This window comes from Bubalus kerabau, chromosome 2 (genome assembly GCF_029407905.1).
Source record: "Bubalus kerabau isolate K-KA32 ecotype Philippines breed swamp buffalo chromosome 2, PCC_UOA_SB_1v2, whole genome shotgun sequence".
Lineage (NCBI taxonomy): Eukaryota > Metazoa > Chordata > Mammalia > Artiodactyla > Bovidae > Bubalus > Bubalus kerabau.
Window position 1 is genome coordinate 140,986,840 of NC_073625.1, and position 20,110 is coordinate 141,006,949.

Consider the following 20,110-nt stretch of genomic DNA (forward strand, 5'->3'; position numbering starts at 1 on the left):
AAAGAAAGAATCCAGGTGCTAGGTTTTAGAAGATAAAAAAAAAAAAAAAAGAAATTCTATATCATACAGAAGCACTCCATGAAGTGCTTCTGTATGAAGCTATTTAATTAAAGAAGCTATTTAATTAAATCAACTGAATATGCTTATATGTAAAGTTCAAAAAGGTGCTATATCCTCATCCTTCAGGAAGCAAAACAATTAACAGCAATAGAGCTTTTAATTCTGATCATATTAGTAAAAAAAAATCACTTCTGATCAATGCTGTCTCCAAGTTAGACTTACAGTAAGCAGCTTAAGTTTAATAATCAATTTCCCCTAGTAAATTTCATTGAGTTTGTACTTTGACCACATCTCCAACAAACCCTACCAATTTAAGTCCACAGAATTCAAAGTAAGAAAAAAAAGTCAAAGCTAATGTGAAAAACGTATTAACCTTTTCATTTCATCATGGTCAAATTCCCAAATTCCATTTGGGTGGTTAATAAGAATATGAAAACAAAAACAAGCTAAGACTGGAAATATATGAAGAAAATGTCTATTGGTGCATTTATAACTTTTCAAATTTCTAAACCACTGTTACCCTTTACATGTATATGTTCACAAGTATGTTTTTGATTAATCATATTTTAACAATATTTCTAACATTTTAATATGTGACTACACTACTAAAAATAATTTAGATACTATTTTACAGAATTTTGTTATTGATCTTTTTCTATTTACGATTCTAATTGTTCCAATTCCACTGTAAATCTAAGGAATAACAAAAAAATTGAAATTATGTACTTACGTCATTACTTCCTTTAGTGATTCAATAGCTTTTTCTAGAGTGCTTTTGTCAGGATTTTCTTCAAATGTGTGCTTCTTAAGATCTGTAATATTTTATCAAATATTTTCTCTATGATTAAAAGAAATTCAATGGTCTTCCGACTATGACTTAAAAATGCTGTTCACTGTGACACACACGTTAATTAAAAAAAATAGTATCTAACTTTTCCTTTTAAAAAAAAGTTTTTATACAATGTTCCCTTAAGAACGAGTTTCCAAGGTGGTGCTAGTGGTAAACAACCCACTTGCCAATACAAGAAACATTAAGAGATATGGGTTCAATCCCTGGGTCGGTAAGATTCCCTGGAGGAGGAAATGGCACCCCACTCCAGTACTCTTGCTGGGAGAACCCCATGGACAAAGGAGCCTGGTGGGCCACAGTCCACAAGGTAAACTGTTTGAGAATTAGTGATATACCATGAAATATAAGAAGACTTTTAGGAGAGAGGCAGAAAGTTCAATACTAGCCAGTAAAACTGATTTCACAACAAATAAAGCATTTCTAGGCCAGAGTGAATTTTTGTAGCACCAGTGATTATTCAGATTATCCATAAAGATATTTTCTACATAAAAGATAAAAACTTTAAAACTGAAACCTAAGAGCACTTTGAAAATGAGAAATTTTGCCAATTTTTTAGAACAAAACAATTACATAAAAACATCCAAAATTGTCTGGAAAGAGATCAGACAAGTACCATTTAAAAGTAATGCAACGCTGGGTAACCTCTGCACTGGTCGGATGAGAAGTTCAACAAGGCTTTGCCGTCCACATTCTGGCTTAGCTTGGTTTATCTGAAAAGAATTAATTTATTCAAAATTTATTTTGAATGTTTTCTGCAAAGATTATTATACATTACATTTATTAGATTACACCTTATCATTTGTGCCCTGATAAGAATGGGAGAAGTAGGGTGGTAGTTGTTCTCTAGCAGATCATTATGGTTCAGTAATCCCCCAAGGCCTGAAATAGCCTCCTGGCAAGCCAAGGATTAACACCTTAAACAGAGAGTGAGTTCCTCTAAGCAGTCTTATACATTTCATTTCAGTTTTTCGTAAATCTATATCATTCAAAAAGAAAAAAAAAATTAAAAATATTAATTATGCTGATACCATTTGGATAAACAAAGTAAGCCACCAATAAGAAAATCATTAAAAGCAAGCAAAATCTCATTGGAAAATCTTTAGAAGTGTTTGAGAATATGCCTAACTTAAAAAACACACACACACAACATTCATATTCACTCAGATGCCTCTTGGATCCTGCTTGTGGCATATCAAACCTTGTGATGCTAAACATCACTGCACTTTCAAGTAAAGCTAAACACGTAACATTTAGGTATTCTGACGTGGATGTATCTTTACTAAAAGATACATCTTTACTATTAAAATTTAATTTTAATAAATTCCTTCAGAAAATAATTCTCTTTTATTTGAAAGAAATATATATTACCTTCAGAAAAGCATGAAATCTTGGTTTCTGTTTTTCACATTTAATAATAGTTTCCTTGCTCATTTCAAAGAAGTTCACAAAGGGAGGATAGATTTTTACCAAATCTTTGGACTAGGAACAAACAAACAAAAAAACCCAAAACCCATTAATTTGTGGCTGTTACACTTAGTCAATGAAACTTAAAGTTGAATAACCAGTAGTCAAAATCTGACATACCAGATGCAAAAGAAAAGTTCAAAATACATTTCTTCTCAAGGTAAATACAGGAAGTTTATTTCATAAACTTCTCACTAACTAGTGAGTTCATTGCTAAAGAAAATGCATCAATTGTTAAACAGAGCCTAAAATCTGAAAAGCAAAAAAATACTCAGAAACAAACAAAAGTTGATATACTTGTGTTGAACTTCAATATAAGCTTACTGTATTGATAAACATGACAAAGTTTTAAAACTTCTATTAATTTAGACTATAGTAGCAATTACAGCTGATCTATGAAGAACCCAAGAACACGCTATTATCTTTTGAAGGATCCAAACAACCATTAAAAGATCAACTGTACTGTGCAATTTTGAAGTACAAGGAAAATGTCCTGACAAATTGAGACCAACAGGTACCAAAAAGATCTGGGACAATAATTTGCATATTTGAAATTCTCAGTCAACCAGAAAGAACATCCAACAGGATTACAGTTAGGAGACCTTAGAAATCAAAACTAAATGGGCAATAATCCAAGGCACTGAAACTTACCTGGTTGGACTGAATCATATCCAAAGAGACTGAAGGAAATTTATAAATTCTATTTGTGGCACCTCATTCAAAACTAATATATTTATTTAATAAACTTAACCTATGTTCTTAGAGGAGAAATAGTTCATTGGAAGGTTTTATGCAGACACAAAGACAGTACAAAGTGCTATCAACTAAGGAAAGAAAAAAATAGAACTCAATTATAGAAAACTTTAAAAACTCATTAATCTACGGCTGTTTATGATAGGCAAATAATATGATATATGGTAAAATGACTGTAACACAACAGTTAATATTAAAGATGAGCTATCAAGAAAGTGTTGGATTGTATATGGAAGGCATGTTTCAGAAGACAACACTTTAAAAATATTTTACAAACACAACGATGCCTAAGTTTTTTAAAAAGTTCTCACATTTAAACAGGTAACTTTCATTCCCTGCCATTTCTTGATGAGATGATACTTTAATCTTAATACTTAAAAAAATAAATAAAATACTTACATATTTAAGAAAGATATCACCAATGCTTTTGCTCTCATCCCAATTAACAATAAGGTCTTCAAGATCATCCTGGAAAAACACAAAATGAGACAATAAGTGATTCTGACAATCACTTTAGCATCTCTTAAATTTGAATATTCATTTGAAAGACATACTTTACAGAGTACCTTAATTTGGCATATATAACAATAACATTCTTTCTCAATAAGAAATTAACTTCTTGACTACAAGAAAAATATCCTTTGAAAAATAATTAAGAAAACATAAAAATGCCAAATCAATAAGACTAAGTCTAATTTCCCAGTATGACGTGGAAGTATAATTAATTTAACTATACAGCTGATTGGTTAATTAATTAAAGAATTAATTAATTATAGAAAAGCACCTTTGATCTTGGCTGCTGAAGCATCAGCCATTAGAAACTGTAATCTATAATAGAGGTCAGCAAACGTTACTTAAAGGGCCAAATGGTAAAATATTTTAAGGCTTACAGGCCATATGGTTTCTGTCACAAGTCCTCAATTCTGTCTTTGTAGAACAAAACCATAAACAATATATAAATAATTGTGAGTGGCTGTGTATCAATAAAACTCTATTTATGAAAGTAAGTAAAACTTTACCAAAATGCTAAACTGGCTGGATTGACCATTGACCATGATCTGCTAATTCCTGGGCTTATTTCTCAATCATCATCCTAAAATATTACTTATTTGTAAAAATTTAGAAGATATTTAAAAGCTTTCTAAGATAATAAAACCAGATGATAAAATGAAATGGTAAGAAATGACATGCCCTAACTGAAATTCTAAAAGTGACTTTAAAGTAGAAATTAATAAACTTATACAAGAGGTTCTGAAACTGTTACATGCAGACACTCTCCCAACAGACATTTTTAGTGGGATCCATAAGATTAAACTATTTTCATTACAATATTATTTGTAATGAAGGCATTATTTGACTCCTTGATTCTCTCATAAGGATACAACAGAGTCATATGGAGGTGACAGATGTGTGATACCGCAATAGAATGAATTAAGCAATAGACAGGAGAAACAAGTTTTCTATTAAGCCAGACAAAAAAAAAAGCAAAACAAATCAACATCCCTGTTTCTGTTTTGGAAATTAGTTATTTTAAAAAAGAACATGTTATTTATACTACCACATAAGGAGTCATTATTATTAACATATATTTTTAAAATTGCATGAGTTCAGTTCAGTTCAGCTGAGTCACTCAGTCATGTCCAACTCTTTGTGACCCCACGGACTGTAGCATACCAGGCCTCCCTGTCCACCACCAATTCCTGAAGCTTGCTCAAACTCATGTCGATCGAGTTGGTGATGCCATCCAAACCATCTCATCTTCTGTCATCCTCTACCTTTCCCGCCTTCAATCTTTCCCAGCATCAGGGTCTTTTCAAATGAGTTCGTTCTTTACATCAGGTGGCCAAAGTATTGGAGTTTCAGCTTCAGCATCGGTCCTTCCAATGAACACCCAGGACTGGTATCCTTTAGGATGGACTGGTTGGATCTCCTTTCAGTCCAAGGGACTCTTAAGAGTCTTCTCCAACACCACAGTTCAAAAGCATCAATTCTTTGGTGCTCAGCTTTCTTTACAGTCCAACTCTTATATCCATACATGACTAATGGAAAAAACATAGCTTTGACTAGATGGACCTTTGTTGGCTAAGGAATGTCTCTGCTTTTTAATATGCTGTCTAGGTTGGTCATAGCTTTTCTTCTAAAGAGCAAGTATCTTTTAATTTCATAGCTGCAATCACCATCTGCAGTGATTTTGGAGCCCAAGAAAATAAAGTCTGTCACTGTTTCCATTGTTTCCCATCTAGTTGCCATAAGTGGTGGGGCGGGATACCATGATTTTAGTTTTCTGAATGCTGAGTTTTAAGCCAGCTTTTTCATTCTCCTATTTCACTTTCATCAAGAAGCTCTTTCATTCCTCTTTGCTTTCTGCCATTAGGATAGTGTCATCTGCATACCTGAGGTTATTGATATTTCTCCTGGCAATCTTAATTCCAGCTTGTGCTTCATCCAGCCCAGAATTTCTCAAGATGTACTCTGCATATAAGTTAAATAAGCAGGGTGACAATATAGCCTTGACATACTTCTTCCCAATTTGGAACCAGTCCACTGTTCCATGTCTGGTTCTAACTGTTGCTTCTTGACCTGCATACAGATTTCTCAGGAGGCAGGTCAGGTGGTCTGGTATTCCCATCTCTTTCAGAATTGTCCACAGGTTATTGTGATCCTCATAGTCAAAGGCTTTAGCGTAGTCAATGAAGCAGAAGTAGATGTTTTTCTGGAACTCTCCTGCTTTTTTGATGATCCAACAGATGTTGGCAATTTGATTTCTGCTTCCTCTGCCTTTTTTAAATCCAGCTTGAACATCTGGAAGTTCTCTGTTCCCATACCACTGAAGCCTTGCTTGGAGAATTTTGAGCATTACTTTGCTAGCATGTGAGATGAGTACAATTGTGTGTAGTTTCAACACTCTTTGGCACTGCCTTTCTTTGGGACTGGAATGAAAACTGGTCCTGTGGCCACTGCTGAGTTTTCCAAATTTGCTGGCATATTGAGTGCAGCACTTTCACAGCATCATCTTTTAGGATTTGAAATATCTCAACTAAAATTCTATCACCTCCACTAGCTTTGGTTCATAGTGATGCTTCCTAAGGCCTACCTGACTTTGCATTCCAGGATGTCTGGCTCTAGGTGAGTGATCACAGCATCATGGTTATCTGGATCATGAAGATCTCTTTTGTATAGTTCTTCTATGTATTCTTGCCACCTCTTCTTAATATTGTATATCCACATACAAAAAGATGATCTTTAAACCTTCACCTTAACCAAAAATGAACTCAAGTTATAGATCTAACTGTAAGAGCTAAAACAATACACCTTCTAGAAGAAAACACAGGAGAAAATCTTCAAAATCTTGGGTTAGGCAAAAATTTCTTAAGATATAACAGCAAAAGCACATTACATTTTAAAAAATGGATAAACCGGACTTCATCAAAATTAAAAATTTTGGTACTTCAAAAGTCACCATTAAAAAAATGAAATAAGCAACAACAGGCTTGGAGGAAATATCTGCAAAACACATAGCTGATAAAGGACTTGTACCAAGAATTTACAGAGAACCTTTACAACTTGGTAAGACAACACACAACACAACCAAAAAATGGGTGCCAGATCTAAGCACACATTTCACAAGAATAATATACAAAAGAAAAAGAAGCAGATGAAAAGATGCTCAACATCATTAATTATTAGGGAAATGCAAATAAAATAATTTTATATCCTAGAATGGTTATAAAAGAAAACGTATAAGTACCGGCAAGAATGGATAGAAATTTGAATGCTGATACATTACTATTCAGAATATAAAATGATGTAAAAACCTGATAGTTTCTCAAAATTTTTAAATGAAGACTGCCAATATAACCCAGCAATCTACTCGTAAGTATCTATGGAAGAGAATGAAAACACACCCAAACAAAGATCTGCAATGTTCATATCAGCATGATCCATAACTGCCAAAAACTGGAAACAACCTAAATTTCTATCAACTGGTGAATGGATAAAGAAATACAGCATATCCTTATAATGGACTATTACCTGGCCACACAAAGAAACAAACTACTAACGTGCTAAATCATAGATGAAATTCAAAAATATACTAAGTTAAAGAAGCCAGACATAAGACACTACCTATTATATATTTATGTTTATATGCAATGTCTAGAAAAGGCAAATTTGTAAGACATAAAGTAGATTAGTGGTTTCCTGGACCAGGGCTAGGAATGGGCATGAAGGATCTTAGTGGGTAAGATGAAGATGTTCTAAAATGTATATGGTGATGGCTGCATGATTTGGTGACTTACCAAAATCACTGAATCATATATTTTAAAAAAGATTGAGTTTAAAGATGTAAAATGTACTTCAATGAAACTGTTAAAAAACTGAGGCATCTTTAAATGTATTTTTAAACTTTCTGTTTCAATTTCAAAAACAATTAATATGAATAAATAAAACCTACATAAACAATGGCAACCCACTCCAGTACTCTTGCCTGGAAAATCCCATGGATGGAGGAGCCTGGTAGGCTGCTGTCCATGGGGTCGCTAGGAGTCAGACACGACTGAGCAACTTCACTTTCACTTTTCAATTTCATGCATTGGAGAAGGAAATGGCAACCCACTCTAGTGTTCTTGCCTGGAGAATCCCAGGGACGGGGGAGCCTGGTGGGCTGCCATCTACGGGGTCGCACAGAGTCGGACACGACTGAAGCGACTTAGCAGCAGCAGCAAACACAAGTTCCTCAATCATTTTTTAAGAATGAAAAGGGATCCTGAAACCAAATAATTTCAGAACTATCCTATACTCTGGGCTTCCCTTGTGGCTCAACTGGTAAAAAATCTGCCTGCGGTGCGGGAAACCTGGGTTAGATACCTGGGTTGGGAAGATCCCCTGGAGAAGGGAAAGGCTACCCACTCCAGTATTCTGGCCTGGAGAATTCCATGGACTGTCGAGCCCATGGGGTCGCAAAGAGTCAGACACAACTGAGTGACTTTCACTTCACTTCACTTCACATCCTATACTCTGCAGATTCAGAAAAGTCAAAAGGGAAAAAATTTACTTTCAGTAGCACAAGGTAAACTCAAACCAAGAATAATTAAACAGCCTACAGATTCAAGAATTAAGATTTAATTATTTAAAACTGCACTTGAAAGAAACAAAAGAATAAAAGGATTATACATAAGAATAATCTTGAAACAATATAATGCAGTGAATTCTAGCACTGACTAGTCTGTTTTAAATACTGGCTCTAGAGCCTGTTAAGTGTTGTGCCCTTGGGCAAACTACTTAACCTATAAGTGCCTCAATTTTTTATTCTGAAAATAAGTATATAAATGACTCCTATCTCATAAAGGATTAAATTAGCTAATATTTGTATAGCACTTAGAAGAAACACTAACAGACAGTAGTGCTCAGTAAGTTACTATTAACTATCTTTTCCTATGTGTTTAATATAAATATGGGAGATATTTGGAAAACTGTGCTGTAAAAGAGAAAAAACTTATAGCTCCGCAAATAAAATCTAGTGGTACATTTTTAAAGTGTAAACAATTACAGGATGGTGGTATATAGTTATATGAGACCATTGCAATCAGAAAGCAAAATAATCTCTAGGCCACCTGAAAAAGTCTGTTTCTGGTTAACCTTTAAATCCTTAAGCCTGTTGATTAAATAAAGATCTCTGTCCTAATCACTTGGCCGGCTCAGTTCAGTTCAGTTCAGTCGCTCAGTCATGTCTGACTCTTTGCGACCCCATGAATCGCAGCACGCCAGGCCTCCCTGTCCATCACCAACTCCCAGAGTTCACTCAGACTCACGTCCATCGAGTCAGTGATGCCATCCAGCCATCTCATCCTCTGGCGTCCCCTTCTCCTCTTGCCCCCAATCCCTCCCAGCATCAGAGTCTTTTCCAATGAGTCAACTCTAAGCATGAGGTGGCCAAAATGCTGGAGTTTCAGCTTTAGCATCATTCCTTCCAAAGAACACCCAGGGCTGATCTCCTTCAGAATGGACTGGTTGGATCTCCTTGCAGTCCAAGGGACTCTCAGAGTCTTCTCCAACACCACAGTTCAAAAGCATCAATTCTTTGGCGCTAAGCCTTCTTCACAGTCCAACTCTCACATCCATACATGATCATTGGAAAAACCAAGCCTTGATTAGACAGACCTTTGTTGGCTAAGTAATGTCTCTGCTTTTGAATATGCTATCTAGGTTGGACATAACTTTCCTTCCAAGGAGTAAGCGTCTTTTAATTTCATGGCTGCAGTCACCATCTGCAGTGATTTTGGAGCCCAAAAAAATAATGTCTGACACTGTGTCCACTGTTTCCCCATCTATTTCCCATGAAGTGGTGGGACCGGATGCCATGATCTTCGTTTTCTGAATGTTGAGCTTTAAGCCAACTTTTCCACTCTCCACTTTCACTTTCATCAAGAGGCTTTTGAGTTTCTCTTCACTTTCTGCCATAAGGGTGGTGTCATCTGCATATCTGAGGTTATTGATATTTCTCCCGGCAATCTTGATTCCTGCTTGTGTTTCTTCCAGTCCAGCGTTTCTCATGATGTACTCTGCATATAAGTTAAATAAGCAGGGTGACAATATACAGCCTTGATGTACTCCTTTTCCTATTTGGAACCAGTCTGTTGTTCCATGTCCAGTTCTAACCGTTGCTTCCTGACCTGCACACATGTTTCTCAAGAGGCAGGTCAAGTGGTCTGGTATTCCCATCTCTTTCACAATTTTCCACAGTTTATTGTGATCCACAGAGTCAAAGGCTTTAGCATAGTCAATAAAGCAGAAATAGATGTTTTTCTGGAACTCTCTTGCTTTTCCCATGACCCAGCAGATGTTGGCAATTTGATCTCTTGTTTCTCTGCCTTTTCTAAAACCAGCTTGAACATCAGGAAGTTCACCGTTCATATATTGCTGAAGCCTGGCTTGGAGAATTTTGAGCATTACTTTACTAGGATGTGAGCGAGTGCAACTGTGCGGTAGTTTGAGCATTCTTTGGCATTGCCTTTCTCTGGGATTGGAATGAAAACTGACCATTTCCAGTCCTGTGGCCACTGCTGAGTTTTCCAAATTTGCTGGCATATTGAGTGCAGTACTTTCACGGCATCATCTTTCAGGATTTGAAACAGCTCATCTGGAATTCCATCACCTCCACTAGCTTTGTTCGTAGTGACGCTTTCTAAGGCCCACTTGACTTCACATTCCAGGATGTCTGGCTCTAGATGACTGATCACACCATCGTGATTATCTGGGTCATGAAGATCTTTTTTGTACAGTTCTTCTGTGTATTCTTGCCACCTCTTCAGAGACTAAGTAATAAAGAAACTAAGGCTTAGAGAGATTGAAGTGAAGTGAAGTCACTCAGTCGTGTCCAACTCTTTGCGACCCCATGGACTGTAGCCTACCAGGCTCCGCAGTCCGTGGGATTTTCCAGGCAAGAGTACTGGAGTGGGTTGCCATTTCCAACTTGCCCCAAATCACACAGTTGTGAACCAGTATTCACACTCATGCTGGTCTGACTACAGATTCCATGTCATCTACTAGACCTATAGCACAGCTATCGCCATTAGAAATGGGGACTCAGGTGGGCAGGTGAGCCCCCAAGAGTATTAGTCATAGTGCCATCATTTCTTACAATGTTTCTGTGGGAATATGCTTGACTTGGTTTAGTACAGACCCTGGGACATGTCTCCTCCTTGTCCATACACAATTCTCCATAGGATGCTCCCAACATTACCTCCTGGCAGTAAGAAAGGAAAACTCTATAGTTCTAAGACACTGAGCATAGAGCTCCCAAAGCCTATTTAAAAAGTAGAGGAAGTTGTAAACAGATTGGACTAAGAAAGTTAAGCTCTTTCTTTCTTTTCTTCCTTGCTAAGATTTCTTCTATACCATTATCATCTACATTTACACAAAATGGGTTTCTCTTTTACTTAGCTCACTGCACAAGACGCCAAATCAGCAGATTCCCCAATACAAACCTGTTCCTGAAACAAGTTCAAGGTACCCTGAGACTTAACACTAAATTAACAAATAACAAAGCATAAACATAAAAAGAAAAGGTCCTCCCTCAACTCCTCTTTCTGTTTTGTTTCTTCATAGTTCCATACAAAAGCAGGTTTTGCACATCAAGAACCAACGCTGATTAGCACTGAAAAGGAAAAATTCACACACAGAAAAAGATGCTGATAATAATCTCAGACATTCTCATCTTAAGCTAACTATTAGCATGCTATAAGTTGCAGACAAATGAAGAATGAGGCTAAAGGTGTACACATGATATCTAAGATGACAAAATAAATTTAACTTCCAGTCCTGATTTGGACATTTAAAAAGTAGCATGGCCAATATTCAGCAAATATCTACTGAAACAAATCTAACTGCCAGAGTGCTTGTTAACACAGTGGGTAAAAAATGATTTTAATCCTTCACAAAACAACCACTCATGATTCAGACACTACTATCCCCATTTTACAGAGAAGAAAACTGAAGCAGTTAAAGTTAACTTACTTTGAACCCAAATCTACTTTATTCCACAGTCCAAATTTGTAACCACTATGCAATGTTATAAAATACAAATACCAGTGCTTCTTACGAATACCATACCATTATGATATGAAGAACTGTACAAGTTTAAGCCATATTTACATGATTTACTCATTTACATACTAAAAGAATATATCTACAGCATGATAATCAAGAAGCAATATAGCATTAGTAAATCAGGACGTGGAAAGAACCTAAATGTCCATGAATTAATGAATGGATAAAGAAAATGTGGTATATATAATGAAATACTATTTAGCCATGAAAAAGCCATTATGCCTTCTGTAATAACATGTATAGTCCTTGAGGGTATTATGATAAATGAGATAAGTCAGAGAAAGATAAGTACTATATGACCTTACTTACATGTGGAATCTAAAAAAATCCCACAAAAAAACAAACACAAAAATCTCATAGATACAGACTGGCAGTTGCCAGAGACGGGGAAGGAGGGTGGGTAAAATGGGTAAAGGTGGTCAAAAGGCAAATTTCCAGTTATTTTACTTACTCCAGCCTGAAGATGTAATGTAGAGTATGGTGACTATAGTTAACAATGCTATTTGTGTATCTGAAAGTTGCCAAGAAAGTGGAGCTAAAAAGTTCTCAACATAAAGAAGAAAACAAACTATGTGTGGTGGTAGATCTTAACTAAACTTATTGTGGTGATCATTTTGCAATACATACTCATATGAATCCATTATTGTTGTATACCTAAAACTAACACAATGTAACATGTTAAGTTTATCTCATAAAAAAAGGGGGTTGGGAGCAAGAAAACTTTATAGGGTTTAGGAGAACAGACTTTGACGTTAGACAAAAAAGGGTTCAAAGTCAGTCAATGCCCAGCATTTATTAGATGATTGACTTTAGAAAAATTATTCAATCTCTGTACATAGCAGTTTCACATCTGTAAAATGTAGACAATTATAGTATCAACTTCTTGGTAATGTTCAGTGGATGTGGCAGTACCTGATAAAGGGCAGGCTACATTTAAAAGGAAAAAAAAGAAAAAAATACTATGCAAAAAAAAGACAAAGAAAATATAGCATAATTTTGGGAGTATTTGGGTTACAGAATTATAGGTATTTTCTACTTTTTCCTTTTCTCCTTTATTTTATAAATAAATGTTTGACAGCACATATTGGTTTCGTGGTAGGGAAAAAACCATAGGCTTTAATATTTTAAATGCATGAAAAAAATAAATAAATAAATGCATGACAAACCTGAAATTAGCTAATAAACAACTACTACTTGAAATATTGGTAATCCAAGTTTGTAGAAGAAGCTTAAAAAATTGGGTTACACATTAGAAAACTAAAGGGTAACAATCGTTTTCAAAGCTCCAGTGACTCACTAGTGAAGGAAACATAAAAGCAGACACAGATATAGAGTACAAACTAATGGTTACCCTTGGGGAGACAGAAGTGAGAAGGGCAATATAGCGATAGTGAGGGCAAACAGGGTTATTACGGGATTATATGAAATCATGATACAAAACTTTTCAAAATTGTAAAGCAATATAGAATTTAAATAACCATTTATTCAGTAAAAAAAATTAACAACAAAAGAAGGTCCAGTGAATCAGAGAACAAAATTTGCCAAACTGAGATTATGATCTGTACACATAAAAAGTTTATAACATTTTATATTAGATGGAAATTTGCATGCCCAGAATGGCTAAGTGACTGACACCAAGTGATCTACAAATTAGCAGCAAAACACCAAGATGAAAATCTGCTTGCCATTCTACTCTATCTTTATACCTCTCAATGTTTCTCATGAGGAAAAAAAAAAAAGACCATTCCAAGAAGACTTTACTCTTCAAATATTCAGAATCCTACTTGGAAATAGGGATAAACTAGCCTGAGATTCCATAGCTTTTTAACCTTTTAAGAAAAGAAAGACTCCTTCAAACTTACTTGTAAATCTAGACATAGGTGAAATATGGTCAAGGATTTTGAAAAAATACAAAATATAAGCATTCAATAAACTGTATTTTTATTAACTTACATATCTTTCATATTTTTGTCTACAACATGCACTAAAATCAAAAGTTAATGTATTTGTTTGAAAACATTCTGTAACTCAGACTGATCATTTTATTGTAACATGGAGTAAACATTAGGGGAAAGATAAATTAGCATTAATATTGTGCCTCAAATAAACCTCACTGGCTATGATACTGCCACAAAGCTGTAATAAACATCAAAATGGGTTGTTCTGAGAAGAAAACTGATCAGTTGTGCTCAGGCATCATATATGAAGAGGAAATAAAGCTAAATTACTTTTAAGAGTTCATCTAAATCTTTCCCTAGATTACTTTACTATGAGAGATTGATACCTGGAATCCAGGGACCCTTCAACAAAGGAAAATTATTATAATAAAAGTAGACAGCATTGTCTTTCACAGTTTTGGCATTCATCTGACTATATACATAGAGAGAGAGAGAGGAATGAATGAAATGACCTCTAACCCTTTCCAACTTCCATTTTTTAAACAAACCAAACAAAAACATACAACCCAAGATGAATAGCAGTAGAAAAACAAGAAAAATAGTATTAGCAAACACATTATCTTAATAGAAAAGACTTTATAAGGTCTAAATTCTTTATTTTCAAATTAATCAAAGTAAAAACACAGGCAGCAGGAAAGAAACATTAATAAGGTGCTAGAGCAAAGAGGCAAGTGATTCAAAGGAATATATGAGGGATTAAAAAGTTTTAAATACAAAATTTATTTAGCTAACTAGAAGTACATGAAAAATCACAGGAAATATACATAATCTAAAAAGAATTACTACCACACTAACATATACAAATTTACCTTTATCTTAGTGTGCACATCAAAGATATCTGGAATGCTACCAAAAATCGTCTTAATTTCTTCTGGTGCAAGGATAGGCCCACCTCGTTGTCCTTCCTCTTCCAATGGTACTTGAAATAACTAAAAGGCAAAACAAAACTAGATTAGGTAAACTGGAAGAAGAAAAGAATTATTTAATAGTGATAAAGGAGAGATAAGATATTAATGGAAAAGAAAAATACTTCTTCCTAACCTAAATTTGAGACCTTTTCTCATAACATTTTCTAGTCTATTTTATCCTGTTTATTTACACATCTGTGTGTATATATATATATATAATCTTGTAACAAAATATTAATTAGAATCTAGTAAAAGTTTATCACAGTCCTACAAATTATTAAAATTGTTAGTGTGATACAGAGTAATTTCTACTTTTTTAATTCAAGTTACTAAGGAAGAAAGCAATAAGGAATCATACTCTTAATATAGGTACTAAATGTTTTGAACTGATAGCAACAAAAACTTGGTTTAGGGGAAAAAGACTGAATCTGAAGCTAGAAGACCTGTCTGTATCCATGCTGCTGCTTCTATCAATCTTAAAAAAATACTCCTACAACTAGTAAGTGAATTCAGCAAGGTCTTAGGATACAAGGTCAGCATGCACATGCATGCATGCACACACATGCATGCAGGCACACTGAAAAAAAAAATCATATTTCTGTAAACCAGTATTGTACAAACTGAAACCGAAGGTTAAAAAACAGTATCATTTACAATAAAAAACTAAAATGCTTAAGTATAAATAGAATAAATCACGTACATGATGCTGAAAACTACAGAATGTTGATGAAAGAAATCAAAGAAGACCTAAATAAATGAAGACATACAGTCATGGATTGAAAGATTCAACACCGTAAAAATGTCAACTGTCTCCCACTCCCGAATTTATATAAAGATTTACCCTAATGCCTATCAAAAATGCCAGGATTTCTCACAGATAAAATCTGATTCTAAAGATTCATATGGAAGGGCAAAGAGCTTCTTACTATCAAGCTCCAGTATTGTGCAACACTGGTGAAGACAGAAACATTCACTATCAACACAACAGAATACAGACTCTAGAAATGAATCCATGCAAATTTTTTGACAAAGGTGCAAAAGCAATTTAGTGCAGGAAGGCTAGTTGTCCAACACATGGTACTAAAACACCATTTGCCATAGGCAAAACAAATGAAAGTGAAAGTGAAAAGTGAAGTCGCTCAGTCGTGTCCAACTCTTTGCGATCCAGTGGACTGTAGCCCACCATGCTCCTCTGTCCATGGGATTCTCCAGGCAAGATGAACCTCAGCCCAAATATAATATTTATACAAAAATTAACTCAAAATTATCATAGACCTAAAGAAAAAACAACTATGAAATATTTAGAAGAAAACCTAGGAGAAAACCTTGTGACTTAGGCTTATGTAAAGAGTGTTTAAATACGAAATCAAACCCATGATGTATAAAAGAAAAAAAAAAACTGATAAATTGGACTTTATCAAAACTAAAAACAACTCAGCAAAAAAACTTACAACAAGAAAACACGTTATAGAATAGGAAAAAAATGTCTGCAAATCACATTATCTAACAAAGGACTATATTCAAAATATATAAAGAATTCTCAAAACTCTGGAAAGAAAACAATCCAATTAAAAACAAGTAAAATCTTCAGTTATTTCAATTAAAACAAGATATACAGATATCAAATAAGGACAAAGATGTTCAGTATCACTAGTCTTTTTGAAATGTAAATTAAAGCCAGGATGAGATAATACTACACATGTGTTTGAATGGCTAAAATAAAAAACACTGATAACATAAAGCAATGGTGAGGACGTGAGCAACTGGAACTTTTACATGTTGCTGGTTGGAGAGCAAAACTGTACAGCCCCTCTGCAAAAAGGCTTGATGGTTTCTTTTGAAATCAAGCATTACTTACCATATGATCCAGCAGTATCACTCCTAGGTGTTTACCCAAGAGAAATGAAAATTTATGTCCATATAAAACTTGTACACAAATATCTGTAACAGCTCTATTGATAACCACTCAAAACTGGAAACAACTCAAATGTCCTTTTAATAAGTCAACAGATAAACTGTGGTACATCCATACAGTGGTATACTACTCAGCAAAAGGATCAAATTATTTGTACACACAAGTTAGATAAAACCCATAGGAACAGGTTGTATACTATGACTCTATTTTATGACATTAAAAAAAAAATTATAGTAACAAAGAAGAGATTAGTGATTACCAGGAGTTGGAATGAGAAAAAGGTGTGACATAAAGGCATAGTAACAGGAGTTTTGGGGGGAGATAGAAATGTTAAATGTATCAAAGAGTCAATTTCATTGTATAGTTAAAATTCTAGTAAAAATAATAATGTATTATTGGGTTAACATATGTAGAAGTAAAATGACAAGAGCACAAAGGCCAGGATGGGATTAATGAAAGGAAGGAGGGAGGGGGAGAGAGAGGAAGAAAAGAAAGAACATTGTAAATAGTAAGAAACTTCATAAAGATTATGAATTGTTCTTACAACAGTTTACCACCTCTTTCCAAAAAATACCTATGTATATTCAGGCCTTCCATTTTTACAAGTATGGTGAGCACCTACTTGCTGAAAACAAAATAATGAAGTAAGAAAAACCTCTGTCTGAATACATCAACAAGCTGACAAGAAAGTGAGGTACCTTCAGAGGCCAAAATCTAAGTGAAAGTAGAAAGCTGAGTACTAAACCAACCTTTTTCCCAAAGACATTTGCCTAAATTGATGAAAGTTAAGCTTCACCTATAAAAGCCTCAGTGAGAACAGAAGACCCATACAAAACCTAGATTCCAACATATTAACAATTTCCAGTAAAGTCAGAAGTATGTTTAACCAATGACCCAGAAATTCCAGATTTCTGCCCAGAATATGTTCTCAAGCAGCCATGAGTAAGAATACTCACAGAAGCACTACTAGTAACAGTAAAAACAAACAGCAATGAAAACATCAAAACAAATTCCAATGTCTACTAAAAATAAAAGTTAATTAGGTGGATATAATCACACAGGAAAATGAATTACTGCCACATGCAATGACACAGATGTATCTTAAGAACATTTCTATGAAGTGAACAAAGCAATTCACTAAAAAATATATACTGTTACATTTAGACAGTTTGATTTTCTACATATATATGATAGATCTATAAGGAAAATGGTAAGCACAAAACTCCAGGTAATGGTTATCTATGAGAGAGGGAAAAGAAACGGGATTGGGGAAAATCGTAAGAGAAGATGCAAAGATATCTAAAACCATTTATAAGCATTCCTTTATGTAGTCAACATTTCAGTAAAAATCCTAAACAAAAATATTCAGACCATCAAAATACATCTAGATTAAAACTTCTCCGTACTCTTAAGACACAATATCTTAAAATATTTTTACTGTGTTTTAATCCCGCATATAAAATTAGTTAGCTAAAAACTGATTGTACCTTTCCAATATATCTCAAATCTATCCTTTTTTCATTCTCACTGATACTATCCTAAGAAGTTTAGTTTATTAAAAACTCTAACCAAGAGTGCTGAAATAATCTTCAAATTGATCTTGCCTCCACGATTTGTTTCCCCTTCTTCAATACCTCCTTCAAAGTGAACCAAATGACTTTCTAAAATACAAGTCAAATGTTACTATCTTTCCCTTCCTATCAAAAATTCTTTAACAACAAATGACCTAGCACACTGTACAAAGGCCTACCCCAGTCTGGAGTAAGCAATCTTATCTCATCTGTTACTATCAGTTCAGTTCAGTCGCTCAGTCCTGTGCTCAGGTGTGTCCGACTCTTGGCGACCCCGTGAATCACAGCACACCAGGCCTCCCTGTCCATCACCATCTCTGGGAGTTCACTCAAACTCACATCCATTGAGTCGGTGATGCCATCCAGCCATCTCATCCTCTGTCGTCCCCTTTTCCTCCTGCCCCCAATCCCTCCCAGCATCAGAGTCTTTTCCAATGAGTCCACTCTTCGCATGAGGTGGCTGTTACTATATTCACACCCTAAACTCTACCCTTAGTTCAGTTCAGTTCAGTCACTCATTCATGTCCAACTCTTTGCAACCCCATGGACTGCAGCATGGCAGGCTTCCCTGTCCATCACCAACACCCAGAGCTTGCTCAAATTCATGTCCATTGAGTCTGTGATGCCATCCAACCATCTTGTCCTCTGTTGTCCCCTCTCCTCCTGCCTTCAATCTTTCCCAGCATCAGGGTCTTTCTTAATGAGTCAGCTCTTCATTTTGGGTGGCCAAAATATTGGTGTTTCAGCTCCTACCCTTAACCACCCTCAACTCAAATTCCCCTGGACTATTCTGTAATACCGTTAGGGATTAGTCTTTTGTACTGTTGGAATAATCTCAAATACACTTCCCACCCATATTCTTTGCATGCCCTAATAATAATCATGCTTTAAAACTCATTTCAATTTGCTTCTTCTGTATACTTTTTCAGTGTTCAACCATTGAAAATTTCAGCCCAACACCTTCCCTAAACTCGAAGAGGAGCAAAATTCTCACCACACATATCTCCAAATACCTTAACTAAACCTCTCTCATGAGGTTCAGAACTTTCCATTTGGTTATAATTATATGTGTATGTTTTAACTCCTATTCCAGTCTGCTGCTGCTAAGTCGCTTCAGTCGTGTCCGACTCTGTGCGACCCCATAGATGGCAGCCCACTAGGCTCCCCCGTCCCTGGGATTCTCCAGGCAAGAACACTGGAGTGGGTTGCCATTTCCTTCTCTAATGCATTAAAGTGAAAAGTGAAAGTGAAGTCGCTCAGTCGTGTCCGACTCCTAGCGACCCCATGGACTGCAGCCCACCAGGGCCCTCCGTCCATGGGATTTTCCAGGCAAGAGTATTGGAGGGGAATTCCTTTAAAACAGGAATCCTCTTTAACACCTGTCACAACAGCTTATATTAATAGGCACCTAAGTATTACATGGAAAAAATCAAGAAGCTACACTTAATTTGGGGGGCTAAGTAAAAATTAAGCTATTCCAAATTCAAATTTTAAAAAAAGTTTGTAGCACACATTAGTAGGACACATTGTAGGACACATCAGTCCTACAACGAAGCTTAAAGACAACACTATAATGAACGGAGCCCACAAAGTTGTAAGTAAACAGGTGAACTTATACTAAGCACAGTAGTGTGGGAGTTTGTCTACAGTGTAATAATTACAAGTACTTTTTAAAAAGAAGTTTTAGTGAATGTAATTGATATGCAAGTTAAAATTTGAAACTCCAGGACATTTACCATGGCCTGAAAGGATTTACATTTCTAGGTTATAAATGCTACCAAAGTACATGAACAGTATATGCCAAAGGGATTTTCTGCTACTTAACCACATTTCGGCTGATTATAAAAACTTCAACAAGAAACTCATCTAGGATGGCTTTCCTTGAGGAAGAGCAGAACTGACTTAAAACAAGTTTAGTTTAATATAGCAGAGGGCCTCATAAAATCCTGACTATTGCTAAACAAATCAACTATGAAGAATAACCTTTCCGTGAATACCAAGAAAAAAGTTTTTCATTTCTTATT

At 35.2% G+C, this 20,110-nt stretch overlaps 1 protein-coding gene across 9 annotated transcripts in view; it reads right to left on the reverse strand.

Moving 5' to 3' along the window:
- ECT2 (epithelial cell transforming 2) overlaps positions 1-20,110 on the reverse strand; it is an 81,079-nt gene that overhangs the window by 19,637 nt on the left and 41,332 nt on the right. For all 9 annotated transcript variants that reach the window (XM_055569033.1, XM_055569034.1, XM_055569032.1 and 6 more), the window contains exons 14-18: positions 14,502-14,621; positions 3,527-3,595; positions 2,279-2,389; positions 1,524-1,620; positions 791-872 (exon numbers count right to left, since the gene is read on the reverse strand). In XM_055569033.1, coding sequence (XP_055425008.1) covers positions 791-872; positions 1,524-1,620; positions 2,279-2,389; positions 3,527-3,595; positions 14,502-14,621 — 479 coding nt within the window. The remainder of the gene's footprint in view (positions 1-790; positions 873-1,523; positions 1,621-2,278; positions 2,390-3,526; positions 3,596-14,501; positions 14,622-20,110) is intronic.